The 14,339-nt window shown below is 38.3% G+C and overlaps 1 protein-coding gene across 2 annotated transcripts in view; it reads right to left on the bottom strand.

Annotated features, from left to right (window-relative positions):
- The window catches only part of LOC114050150 (WD repeat-containing protein 64-like), a 172,956-nt gene that overhangs the window by 65,287 nt on the left and 93,330 nt on the right, over positions 1-14,339 (bottom strand). For both annotated transcript variants that reach the window (XM_027871755.1, XM_027871756.1), the window contains exons 12-14: positions 12,249-12,397; positions 3,299-3,422; positions 145-320 (exon numbers count right to left, since the gene is read on the bottom strand). In XM_027871755.1, the coding sequence (XP_027727556.1) occupies positions 145-320; positions 3,299-3,422; positions 12,249-12,397 (449 nt within the window). The remainder of the gene's footprint in view (positions 1-144; positions 321-3,298; positions 3,423-12,248; positions 12,398-14,339) is intronic.

Below are 14,339 nucleotides of genomic sequence, written 5' to 3'. Positions count from 1 at the left end.
TAGCATCCTGGCAAACTTAGAGAGAAAAAATAGCCCAGCTGTGGTTAAAAATACAGATGAACCACTTAAAGACACTAATAAAGCCTACATGAGCTTCATAGAGTAGAGAAGCCAGAAAGCAAATTAAAAGACGAAATGGAAAACCTGGACAAGTTTGATCCTTCCATTGTACTCCAAGGCTAGAATCAGGAAGTGATTTTTTTCATTAGTCAGTAGGAAGGTTAGCTGGTGCAACCAATGATCACCCTCTTTCCAGTCTTTCCTTTCAACCAACACTTTCATTTCCTGCCCACTTCCAAAATCCCAGAGTTTAAGTGTGCCTGAATAAGAGGAGAAAAAAATGATTAATAGATATTTTCTCAGAAAAGAATAATCTGAGAGCTTCTAGACAGCAACAGAACAAGGCATTTTTCTACGAAGCTGTGGACTCTCTGTGAATATGTCTATACATTAAGATAAACAGAAGTTCAAACCTTGAATTCACCCCTTGTAACAATAAACAAGATTAGCCCTAGACAAAATTATACAGTCACACACACGAGCGCGCACACACACACACACACACACACACACACACACACACACACTCTCTTAGAAATCTCTAGTTTCCTCTTTCTGTAACCTTTTCTCTCTCCTTATCAGTGGCTTCATTTATCCCAGACCAATTAATGCTTGGCCCTAGTGCCCTGGAGTATAAAGGGGCTCATTTCCTCCTGGGCAGAGAGAGTATACATCCTCTCCAAGTAGTCTGCAAATTGCCATCCCTGCATCTTGTCTCACAGACCTTTGTCAGATTGCACCATGTGGTGCAACTTACTCCTTTGCCCAGCTTCAGCATCTCACCTCCCATCAAATGTGATACTTTTCCTGGGCTCTACCTTATAACCAACCCAATGCCATGTGGGTACAGGCATGACTTTCTGAGGGATAGGTCACTCCTTCTCATGGCACAACTGTGCCTACTGTTGAATTACTGTCTCCCTCCCATTATTTTTACCCTAGGTGAAAGGATTTCTCTCCTCAGCTTTAACTATTCCTCTCTTGTTTCCTAACCATTTTAGCCATGCAAAAGAGAAAAAGCCTCCTTTATATTCTACACACTTTGACTGCAAACTCATTCATGACAATGCTTTATGACTCCCAGGCTATTTGTATTTTTTAACCTCACCTCTAAATCAGGAATGAAAGATTTTTTTTAAAGGACTTTCTGAAATCAGAAATCAGGTAGAGAAATTGGGAGGGGAGACATAGGTACAAGTTCTAAATGTAGGCTTAATGGGGTTCCAGAAATAGTTGTGGGGTATCCCCCAAATGTGGAATTTAGTCTAGTGTAAGTCTGGCTTAGAAAGTTAACCTAATTTAGTTATTTTAGAATGTGTAGAGAGAAGGACGTTATTCTAAAGTGGTAAGAGTCAGTTATTGTTTTCTTTTTCTTCTCCATCCTTAGACTATGAGCTTGGGAGCTAAGGGTTATAGAGGAACTTATCCTGTATTATTGACTTCTGCCAACGGATTCTTGGAGACCCCTAAGCTTGTCTTCCAGTTCATACTACTAGCAAGGGTCTCTCTTTTCCCTTTCTCTATCCCCTCTCGCCAAAAAAGTTCCTTCCTGTCATCTCTCTAGTCTAATATTTTCAGTTGCCTGTGATGAAGAGTCCATCCTTACCTATTTCCTCCCCATTTTTTAACCCTGTGCTCCCATTCCTCACCTGAGTCTCCACTGGTCAATTGGTCCACTCCCACGGTGCAGTGATCTTACTGTTACTTACCATTTGTCTAGCCAGGGCTGGGGAACCTGTGACCTCCAGGCCACACGTAGCTCTTGAGATCCTTGGGTTCAACCTTTTGACTATCATTAGTCATTACTAAGTTTTACAGAACAGATCCTTTTATTAAGGGGATTTGTTCTGTGAAGTTTGGATTCAGTCAAAGGGCCACACTTGAGGATGCAGGTGGCCACATATGGCCTCAAGGCCTCAAGTTCCTCACCCCTGGACAAACCACAGTGACCTAACCAAGGGTTTCTACTATCTGAATTCCTTTGATGCCCAGGAGACTTGAGGTATCAGGTTCAAGTTCAATGGAACAGAGAGAGCAAGGAAGTGAGGGCTATACTGGATTCAATAGTAGTCTGGAAAAGGTTTAGGATGGTAAACAATATATAGATATAATATCTACTCCTGTTTGTCCCAGGCTTATTTTTTCAGGGCCTTTTCAACTTTAATGATTTTATTCTGCAGCCCTAAGGCTTTTTGTAATATGTAAAATACTACCCTTATGTAAGGCTTTATTGTAAACATAACAAGGGAGCCAATATCTGACTCTGATACTCACTAATAATGTGACCTGAAGCAAGTCATTCAAACTCTCTGTCCTCAGTTTCCTCATCTGGAAAATGAGGGGAATGGACTAGATTATCTCTACAATCCCTTCTAGCTCTAAATCTATGATGCTATGCTCCTAAATGTGGGACACCGTGGCAGCACTTTCTTGTACTGGTTTGATCTTCTCAAAGTTCAGTCCTTTCCTAATTTCTGTCTTTTCTGTCCTCTTCCTTTCTCCTGTTACTGAAATCTATAGTGGCTGTTTCTTCACCTCAAAGAAGTCAAATAATGAATGGACTAGATCTAAATGAGCTGGATACTTTGCCAGGTTCCAGGAAGCATTTTTAGTAAAAAGAATAACTAGCTAGGGTTAGGATGTTAACTGAGTCCTATACCCTTTTATACCATGTGGTACAGGAGTATTGGGCAGCTAAGTGATTGGGCAGCTAAGTGGTGCAGCAGATAGAGTGTGAGCCTGGAGTCAGGAAAACTCATCTTCCTGAGTTCAAATCCAGCCTCAGACACTTATTAGCCATGTGCCCCTGGGCAAAGCTCTTAACCCTGTTTGCCTTAGTCTCTTCATCTGTAAAATTAGTGGGAGAAGGAAATGGCTAACAATTCTAGTATCTTTTGCCAAGAAAACCCCAAAATGGGGTGACAGAGACAGATGTAACTGAAAATGACTAAACAAAACAACAAAAAACAGCAGGGGTAGAGCAAACCAAGGAAAGAGGCATTTCTATAATCCATATCAAGGCCTATAAATATAGTAATACCAAAGACTGAGGATGTGGACTTAGTGATGTCAAGGTCATCAAAGTGAAACTGATGTTAGCATCATGCTTTCCTACTCAAACCTGCTCTTCCCTCAACACACCAACCCACCAAAAACTAACTAATTCTTCAGCCCTACTGAATGCAGATCTCCAGGGGGCTAACACAGGCAGGAACATTCCTCAAGAGATAAGTCTTACCATTGTATGCCCCTGTAGCAAGAACAAATCCACTTTTATCAATAGCAGCAGTTGTTACTTCAATGCTGCTCCCATGGGGATCAAAAATCTGATATATTTGGTGTCCTGTCTCTAGTTCCCATACCTAACAGAGAGAAGTCAAATGATCAATTTGTCCTTTAGTTCATATGAGAACATTTGATAATATTCAAAGCATGTTCTATTTGCTAGCTATTATACACACCTGATACTCCATCATCAAGATTGTTTCCATGAAAAAAGAAAACTGTTAAAGATGTTGTGTGGTCTAGTTATCAATCTAGTAGCCTTTGGCTGGGTAAGCAATATGCATAGATATCTATGGCAGTGATTCTGTCCATCATAAAGTAGCTACTGATTTGGGTATTAAGTAGGACATTGTTTAGGCACTATGGACCTAAACCAAGGTAACCAATAGGGCAAAAGATAATCAGGCTTAGGTCAGACTGTAAGAATTGAACTAGACACATGTACAATCACTATAAAGCATGCTAGAATAGTACTAGAAATGAATAAAGAATCTTAGACCTTGAAGGAAACTTTCAGATCATTTAGTTCAACACTTTGTTTTATAGGTGGGAATACTAGACAGGTCAAATGACTTGTTCAATGTCACATAGCTAATAGTGGAGCAAAAACTAGAATATGACTCTCCAGAGTCCCAGGCCCACCTTCCTTCTACTACATGGGGCACACACTAGCATAAAATCTAGAAAAATGAGAGTTAGAAACAAAGATTATTGGCCTTGTGTCCAAGAAAGGAGCAACTCCAACTTTAAGTGACAATCTTCTTTAGGCAGATTTATCTCTAAAGCAGAGGTTAATTCATGAGCTACCAAGGTTTGATGGAGATTGGGGGTGAATGGGAAAGGAAAGTCTAGACTCAATTTACTTAGCTTTTATTCTCTATTTACCAAGTAGTTTTCTGAGCTATATACAATTATATTTCCTAAATTGGCTTACTAACCCAAGATAGGATTGAAAGTCCATGTAGATGATCATATCTAGTTCTGAATTGCTTTCTGATATGTTTCAGTGTCACATGAGTTGTAGCATAAGCCAATATGGTATCGTGGATATTTAATTCCATCCATTTTTAAAAGTCCCTATATGCTGAACACTGTGCTCGATGTAGGTGATAGGGATTCAAAAACAAAAGTGAAAACAGATTCTCACTTAAAGGAGTTGATATTTTACTGATAGGAAACAATATGTATCGATATAAAATATACACACAACAAATACATGTATCGGGGGTGGGGAGTAGGAATAACAACTAAGGAAAACGGAAAATGTTTTTTGTAGGAAGTAGACTTTGGTCTGGATATTGAAAGGAGGCTAACGGTTCCAAGAGAAAGAAATGAAGATGGAGAGAATTCCAGGAATAGCGGACAGTCTGTGTAAAGATGGAAAATCAAATACATGTATTAAATAGTCCGGTTTTGCTGAACACAGAGAGCATGGGAGGAGAAGTAACGAGTGATGAGCCTAGAAGGACAAGTTGAAGACAGATTATGAAAGGCTTTAAATGACAAATAGAGGAGTTTGTATTAAGGGTTAGAGTCAATATGAAGCCACTAACGCTTCTTGAGTGGTGGGGGGGGGAGGTTTAATAAAGTCAGATTTACATTTTAGGAACATATTTGGCAGCTGTATGGAGGAGGATTGTAGAAGGAGACCGGGTGAGGAAAGTCAGTTAGGAGACTATTACAATAGCCCAAGCTAGAGGTGGTAAGAGGCTGAATTAGGCTGGTGGTCTTACAAGTGGCAAGAAGAGGACACATGTGAGAGATCTTTTGAAGGTAGAATTTCTACACTGAGCAACTGATTGGATTTGGGGAGGGAAGATGAGGGAGAGAACGAATGAATAAATGAATGAGGCATATTAAGTACTTAGTATATGCAAAGCACTGGGGATACAAACTGAAAAACAAAACAATCCCTGTTCTCAAAGGGTTCATGTTCTGATTGGAGAGAAAACGAATATAAAAGGTTTTAGGAGGAAGTCAGATGGAGAAGTCTTTAGGGTGCAGTGGCAAAGCAGATGTTAATGCCTTGTCTTTAGTATCATTTCCACTGACAAAATGTTATCAGTTTCCCATGTTGAATCAATTTGACAGTGACAAGCGACAATGACAAGAACTTTCTTTTTCAGATCTTCAGTAGTTGAGGCTTTAGCACCTACAGGAGCATGTGCCCTAGTGTATCTCCACAGAGGTTGAGAGAGAAAGAAGGGTGTCTCCAATGTTGCAATCTTGAGTTTCTGAAAGAATAGTGGTGTGTTCAATAGAAACAGAAAAAGTGAGGAGAAGGTTAGGTTAAAGAGTAAGGGTAGCAAGTTCTATTTTGGACATGTTGAATTTTAGATGCCTATAGGTCATCTAGTTGAAAATGCCCAGCAAATAGTTGTTTCAAAACTGCAGTTAGAAGAGAGATAAGGGTTCCCTTTTCCCAAATATTCAGGTTTCATCTGCGTAAGAATGTCAGTTGAGCCCATGGGAGTTGATGAGATCACTGAGAGAAGAGAATGGGGCAAAGGACAGAACCCTGGAACATATCCACGGTTAAAAGTCAGGACACGCAAAGGAGAATGAGAAGGAATAGGCAAACAAATGAATAGAGAACCAGGAGAGAGATGTATTATAATAACTCAGGGAGGAAAAAGTTTTCAGGAGGAAGCAGTGGTCAGTAGTGTCAAATGTTGCAGAAGGGTCAAGAATAACAACGTCTTAAGAAAGGGCCTTTGGACTTAGCAATAAAGAGATCACCAGTGACCTTGATTGTGAATCGGGTACTAGGGCTCTACTCCTAGTACTTCCATTAGCTATGTGATCTTACACAAATAATTTAATTTCTTTGAAGTTTTTCATTCACAAAATGAGGAGGTTGGACTAGATAACCTCTAAAGTATCTTTTAATCCTAATATTTTATCCTGTGAGTCAGGTTTGCTAGAGATTGAATGAACCAATCCCTAAGTTTATAGGTAAACAGGACCAAGGTGCCTAATCCTGAACTCAGTGACCCCAGCAAGGTGAGCAGACCCTAGAGACCCAAAACATTTTGCCCTGACAACATAACCATTGTGAAGTATCTGCTAGATCTGCAAATTGAAGGGCTGTTAGGAGGAATTATAATTTCTTTGTAAAGGGGGGTTGTTTTTGTTTCGTTGGGTTTTGTTTTGTTTTTTTTTTTGTTCATCCTTCATTCTCAAAGAGGACCAATGACATCATGAGGGTGATGCCTTGACTTTTGAGTGAATTGGATTTAAGTGAGGCAGAGCTGCACCTTACTTTCCTCCAGAGTCATCAAAGTCCAGTACCACAGCCAGCCTTTAGGTGGTGGCATTCTATTTAGCAGACACAAAACCAGAACCTCATTTCCCAGGAGAGACCAGTGCCAGGGCACAGGGGATATTTCATTTTGGAGAAGACATAGAAATCTAAGAAAAAATGAAAAGGATGAAGAAAGAACCCAGAAGAGTTTCATAGAGGATAAAACATAGCAATCTGGAAGTCCTAGGCTACTAAGGGTAGAGAGACAAATTGGAGCAGAAAGAAGGAATGACTTCTGGGCTACTTAATAAGATGTAAGGCAAAAGCAGAGCTAGGGAGACTTCTATTTCCATCTAGTGGCAGGAAGAGAGTTGAAGAGCCCAGGATAAAGTGATGGCTGGTAGTTACAAATAGTAGGGCTTATGGCTGCCAAGGCATTGCTCTGCTTTCTTCAGTTTATTGGTGGAAACTTGGATTGGGGAAACTTCTTTTCCATATTATGCTAGGGAAGAAGAGAGTGGGAATGCATTCATTTGTGGAATGGTTACTGAGTTTTCTAATTTCAAAAAAGTTTTTTGGTTTTTTTTTTTAGTTCCAATCAAATGCTGTGGCTGATTCTGTTAGTCTGAGTACCTAGATTGAAGTTGACTTTAGAGGTTCCCAATTTCATACTGGTATAAGTGTACTGGGTATACTTACTAGGAAGTATCCCCTCCCTCACCCCACCCTAAACAAGAACCCAAGGCTAGTCCTGGCTGGCCCATAGGTGACATCCTGACTCTTTATTTTGAAAAAGCTATTGATTTTATACTGAATTGTATATATTTATGAGACCTTAGACAGTCAGAGAAGAAGGAAATAAGAAATAAAACTTTGAATTTCTTACAAATAAGAGTAATGTCCATATACATGTGAATTATCACAAATGCCACTTAGTGAGATGATTTTATTGTATTCTAAAAATCATTTTCTTCTTATTATCTAAGTTTCTAAGAAATCAAGTAGTACTTGTTTTTAATCTTAGCCTTATTTATATTTCAACATTCTTTATTTCTCCTTTGGAGGAATCCATAAGTAATTAGCAGCATCCCATGTTAGAAAGTATCTTAGACTGAGAGTCAAAAGACCCCTTGAGTTCTGCTTCATTTCCTTATCAGCAAAATGGAGATAATGATTCCTGGACTGCCTACACCATTGGGTTATAATGAGGAATGTATTTGGTAAACTGAAAAGTATTATACATATGTGCATGATTATTTATAATTGCAAACAGAAATATTACATGTTTCAAAGAAAATTGGAAATTACCAATTTTTTCCTCTATTTGTTACTTATATGCATTCAGACACGACTGAACTGTGTTTGGAGATGTCTATAAGTATTTAATTTCTTGAATTTTTCTACAGTATTATTAAAAGGGGATTTGGGGAGAAACAAGATTGTTAGTTTTGTCAGAATGCAATTTGCTTTTAAGAATTCATTTCCTCATTGAAGCCAGAATTCAAATTCTTTAGCAAAAACTTCTGGTTTTTTAATAATAGTTATGGTATTAGGATTTGAGTTTTGTTTGAAATGAAATTACTCAATTCTGAAACTTAGAATTTTAGAATCACATATATAGAGCAGGAAGGAACCTTAAATGTCATCTAGTCGAGCCACCTGATCTTATAGATGGGAAACTGAGGTCCAGAGAAGTCAAGGACTCAACTAAGATTATGCAAATAGTAAATAGCAAAGCCAGGATTTGAACAAAGACCCTTAGCAAATCCAGAGCTCTTTCCCTTGTGCTTTTGCATATAAATTTAATTAACAAAGTTTCATGACAATGCCCCTTTATTTTAGCATTCAAACTAGTGCTGGTAGGGACCTCTGAGATCATCTAACCAAACTCTCTCATTTTACAGATGAAGAAATTAAAGCTCAGGGAGGTTAAATGAGAGATAGTAAGCATCAGAGGAAAGATTTGAACCTAGACCCTTTGACTGTTGAACTAGTGCTCTTTCCACTGTCCCACACTGCCACCTCAAAAGACCTGGATGTGGATCCTGGTCTGGGCTCTGTCAGCGTTATGACCTTCTGCAAATCATTTCACCTATGAGTGCTGGACTTACAGTCAGTAAGGCCTAGATTCGAATATTGTCTTTCCTCTTGTGTAACCAAAGGCAAGTCCCACCCTCTCTGAGCCTCAGTTTCCTCATCTACAAAATGGAGATAGTGATAACTGCAGTATTTGCTTCAGTTATTTTGAGGCTCTAATGAAATGATTTATGTTGTTGTGAAGCTCCAGTGAGATGTTGTATGTATATTGCTCTGCAAACATTATCTGTTATCACTCTTCTCAGTTTGCAACTATTACTTTTGGCAAGTCACTTAACTTTAGTGTAAAATGAAGAATTTAGATTAGCTATGATCTCTTCTGGCTCTAATATGCTATGATTCTACTCTGAGATTCTTAGAAAGGAGGTGCTCTTAAAAGAAAGCTTTGTTATTTGTGGTAATTTCTGAAGGTTCCATCATGCTTTGCACCCACATTTTCCTACTTTCATTAAAATTTATGCCCTTTAAGGGCAAAGATTTTTGTATTGGTCATTATATCCTGGAACCTAACCCTGTGTTTTCCATATGGTGGGCATTTATTTTTATTTTTTGTTGTTTTGTTTTTGTTTTTATGTTTGTTTTTTAAGACTGGGTCTCCATCACCTCACCTAAGTTGGAAGTGTATCAGCCAGTCATGGTGTTGATCTCACTGGTGACTGACACAGACATGTGGCACAGGACCTGCTCCGTCTCAAATCTGAAGCAGTTTGTTCCTCCTTAGGCAGACCTAGCCTTTGACTCCCTGGAATACACCATAGTGGTGCTAGACTTACTACGGACAGCTGATTCGCTCCAGCTACTGCAGCTTCAAGCAATATACCTGGCTCCCTAACAGCAGGGATTATAGGTGTGAGCCATCATGAATAAATGCTTGTTAAATGGAAGTAAAACACCAGTAACTCATCATGTTCAAAGAGGCATAAAGGAAAGTAATTGGAAGTCATGTCAAAACCTCGTTTTCTACAAAAGGTAGAAGGGGCAGAGAGAGGATATAGGTAATGACTACAGATTTGAAGTCTTCACTCTGTTTCCTTAATGTGTCAAGAGATAAGTGCTAGGACAGATGGACATAATTTCTGATTTTGCTAATTACATCCAGGTTGATTAGATAGGTATTTCCTCTAAAGCCTTAGACAGTAAAGGTTTGGTTATTTTGAAAAGAGATAAATAATAAGGTAATTTTTTTTATAACACCTGTCTCCAAGAAGGTTGAAGCACTTTTCATGTATTCCAGTTGATCCTTACATACCCTGATGAAGTTTGCAATCTGTATTATCCTCCTTCCTAATTGGTTTCAAATTGAACTATCACTCTATAATAGAACTGGGGACAATTCCTATTTGTAATTCACAGTTTTCAGAGTATTTAGGGAAATTTTAGGGACTTCTGAGATCATTATTCTGGTTTTATATTACTTGATTTTCAATGTGGTTCATTCATGGTGCAGGAGGAAGGACTCTGGATTTTGAATCAGAGGGCCTGAGATAAAAGCCAGCTTTGCCACTTATACTACCTATGTGACTTTGGGCAAATCATTTAACCTCACTGGGTCTCACTTTCTTCATCTTTTAAATGGAGCTGTTGACATACGTGACCTCTAAGGCCCCCTTCTCCATAGTTTATATGCTGCCAAAGGGTAATATAGACATTTCTCACACTGCTCAATGAGAGCATTCTAAAGGGATTTTGGAAATCAGAGCTGTGAAACTCTAAATAATCTTTGGGTGGTGATAAATGTTACCTGCTGATTATAGGGAGAAAACCTCCTTCATTTATAGAATCCTTAGCTCATTCACTTCTCCCTTTCTAGTTTTTAAGAGCTCCAGGAGACTAGACGCATGGCCATCTAAAGAACTACTTGGTAGGAATAGGGCCAGACTGCATGTTGTAATAGTAAAGGCAGCAGTAGTAATGTGATATATGACGCCTTGCAGGGAGCATGGATTACAAAATGAAACTACTTATTGAAGCAGTGCCTCAGTTATACTGGCCTAACCCAAGCTTTCCTACCAGAGTTATACTTGGAGTAACTCTGTTCTCAGTGGGCATCCATTTTTGCCTTAAAGATTATCACCTTGCAACCCCTTAAGTGATGACAACTTAGGATGGGATGTTTCCTTGTTTTTCCCAGTAAAAGACCTCTTTGTCTCTGATACAAACTACTGGTGTAACCTTGAGCAAATAACTTAAACTCCCCAGGCCTCAGCTTTCTCATCTGTATAATGAAGGGGTTGGACTAGATGACCTTTGAAGCCCTTTTCAACTCAAGCTCTATCATCCTTTCCTATTGAGATGCCAATGCTACCTAGAAGTTGTCTGAGGGCATGTATAGGCAGCCTTAGGAGATGACCAGATACATGGAGAAATTGTCTGAACTCTGTAAACAGTTTAGTTCTAGTAAATCTCCAGCATTTCAAACTCGAAAGGCAAGTAATCATAACTTAGACTTATACAACACATTAAGGTCAACCTTACCAGTGCTTAACACAGTGCCTGATACATAGTAGGTACTTAATAAATGAGGGTTGACTGACTGGACTCCTTAAAACCCTGTAAAACAGTATAAATGTTATCATCTCCATTTCACACAAAGAGAAACTGAATTCAGGGAGGATGAAAGCCTGGACCATTGTCAAAATAGGTAGCAAGTGTTGGAATCCAGATTTTTATCTAGGCCTCCTGACTTTCAACACAGAATTTTCCTGCTACCCTATTCTGCCTCTTCCCACTCCTAATAAATGTTTAATGAAATGGATTGAACACTACTGCCTCTCCCAAACGCTTAAAAGCCAACAGGGGCTTAGGAATGCCCTTATGAAGGCAGTATGTGGAGGAATCACATTAATATGCTTTGTGGTCCCCTGCCCCCCATTCTCAGAAATGACTCCCACAAGATGTTAGAAGTCTATATAATATATTTACAAAGGCTATTTCAAGTTCTATCCATCTCATACAGAGAAGTATTCAGATTCAGAAACAAACATAAGAGAGATGAAATCTTCCTAGGTCACATAAATAATTCATTATTCCACAACATCAGTCTCCATTTTTTAAATGCTCATGGAGTAACATGGAATGCATCTTTGACTTTTTCCATAAAACTAAAAGCCCTGCCACACTTGGAACAAAATTTTGTTGCTGTGATTATCAAACAACATCAGTCATCCTAATCATAAATTGAATTTTCATGTGCAAATAATGCATCTAAGAAATATGAGGGCAGTGACAAAGTCAATTTGTAAGAAATAAGTTCAAAGTGTAGACCAGTTCCTCATCTTTAATTTATTCATTTGAACTACCTATTGTGGTAGACAAAAATTGCATTGACCCATTCCAATGTACTGACAGGAGTCACCATGCTACTCAGACTGGAGAGGTCTGCTTTTCATAGATTATCCATTCTCTTTGGAAATACAAAAGAACAAAAACAGTTCCAGAAATGCAGGCTTATATCATTAACACTACTACTCCTGCCAAGTTATTCTATAATTTTTCTGTGGGAAAAGAAATTTCCTCTTGGTTTGCCCTTTCTTTTTGTTTGAAGAACCTAATTTGTACTTACTTTGATGATAGATTCAGAGCAAATAGTGAGCAATTGGTGAAAAGTTCTGTTATAAACCATGACATTGATGTCTTGATCATGACTATGTGGGATCTGTTTTGTGTCTTGTATCATCCGAGTCAAAGGATACATGTCAATAACACTAGATCCTGGTATGGAAAGAGGAAAAAATTAATATTTTAGTAAAATAAAATTTAATGACAATAAATTTAATAAAACAAAACAATAAATTTAATAAATATTTTTTAAAAACTATTTTAAAGTATCTACTATGTGTAACACATTCTTAGGTGGTAGAAATGCAAACATAAAATAAGATAAAATTTCTCTCCCCAGGAAGCTTACAACTTAATAGTGAAGGATGAACACATATGCAAACAACCATGAGGCAAGGTACAATGGAAGACACACAAAGGGAAGGTTCAAACAAAATGAGAGAAATTTAAGGAGGGAAAGAGTACTTCCAGCTAAAGGATGCTGATGTGAGGAAAAGCAGAAAGGTAGTGGAGAAAGGAACAATAATAAGGGTTGATAAATAGTCTTTTCTGACTAGAATTGAAACTATACAAAGGGAAGGGGTATGAGATAAAGCAGGTCAGATAGGGAGAGACAGATTGTAGAAGGATGTCAGGATGCAGACTTTCTATTTTATTTGTGAATAATGGGGAATAACAAGGTTTTAAGCAAAGTAATGCTGTGATCCAGCTGGTATATTAGGAAGATTACATCAGCATGAATGTTGAAGATAAATGGAGAAAGTAGAAACTAGAGACAGCAAGGTGATTTGGGAAACTTACATTTGTACAGTAGGGAGGAATAAGGAACATACTTGATGGTAGAGAGAGATGAAAGAAAGGGGTGGATGGGAGAGATATTATGGAGGAGGAATCTAGAGTATTTAGTATCTGACTAGATGTCAGTATTGAGGAAGAGAGATGTCAGAGATAACTGAAATTTTAAGCCAAGTTGACTGGGAGGTGATGAGGCCATCAACAGAGATAGGAAGTTACAAGGAGAGGAAGGTTTTGGATAGAAGATATTGAGTATTTCAGATGAGTTTAGGATGTCAGTGGGCCATCTAAATGAAGACTAATAGGCAATTGGAAATGTAGTTCTAGGGAGAAATCAGACTTGACAGTGTTTGTCTGAGAGTTATGTATAAAGCTGATATTTGCAGCCCTGCGAGCTTTGTAGGGAACTCATAGAGAGGGCCAAAAACAGAGCCGTGAAGGACCCACTCAGGGTGTTTAGTGACTGATGGGGAGTGAAGGAGTAGTCAGAGAAGTAAGAAGGGAACTAGGAGGGAAATTGTGACATGAAACCACATAGGACTGTGGTTAAAAATAGCCAATCAGTGAGATTGTTATTATTAATACTTTTTTTAAAAAATGAAGCTTAAATGGAATTTATTACCTTTAAGGAATTTCTGACAAATGAGGTGAACATGGTTTAAACAGAGAAAAACAATCCATTTTGGCCTCATTAATTTTTCCTTGTTCACTCAATCCTGTTTGCCTGTTGGTTTATTTTTTACCTTTCTGGTATTGTGTTGCCTTCTTTTCCTCATGTTAATGCAAAGTATAAATGGTGACTGTCAACTCTGCTGTATGGAAGCTTTCATTCGGTGAATGGAATTAGTATTTATAAAAGACTTTCTTAAGGACTCTTAAAACATGATCTTACTAACTATAACTAATCATGATGAGTCTAAAGCAGTGGAACATTATAAAGCATTATGCCAGTGCTAAATAAAATTTATTTCCAAATTATTTCAGTGAATTAGGTTAGATTCTCCATTTGGAAACTGAGTTTAGGTGTTTGGCTTGTCTTCAAGTCATGCAATGAGCTGCAGAAATGGGAATTCAAATCCACAAAGAACTCATTTTTTGTTTCTGTGTTCAAGCTACCTCTGTAGCTAATTAAGTACGTGACATTAGACAAATCACTTAGCCGGGGTACTGGATTTTGGGTGGGAGGATCTGGGTAAATCCCAGCTTTGCTTCTTACTACTAGTATGAATAGTGCCTTGTAAACTTTAAAATACTGTTGTTGATGTTGTTACTAAGCTATGCTCACAATTGTTTCTCAGCA

Source organism: Vombatus ursinus, unplaced genomic scaffold, assembly GCF_900497805.2.
Source record: "Vombatus ursinus unplaced genomic scaffold, bare-nosed wombat genome assembly UNPS02014798.1, whole genome shotgun sequence".
NCBI classification, from domain to species: domain Eukaryota; kingdom Metazoa; phylum Chordata; class Mammalia; order Diprotodontia; family Vombatidae; genus Vombatus; species Vombatus ursinus.
Note: the sequence above shows the minus strand (reverse complement) of the source record. Positions and strands in the feature narration are given on the sequence as shown.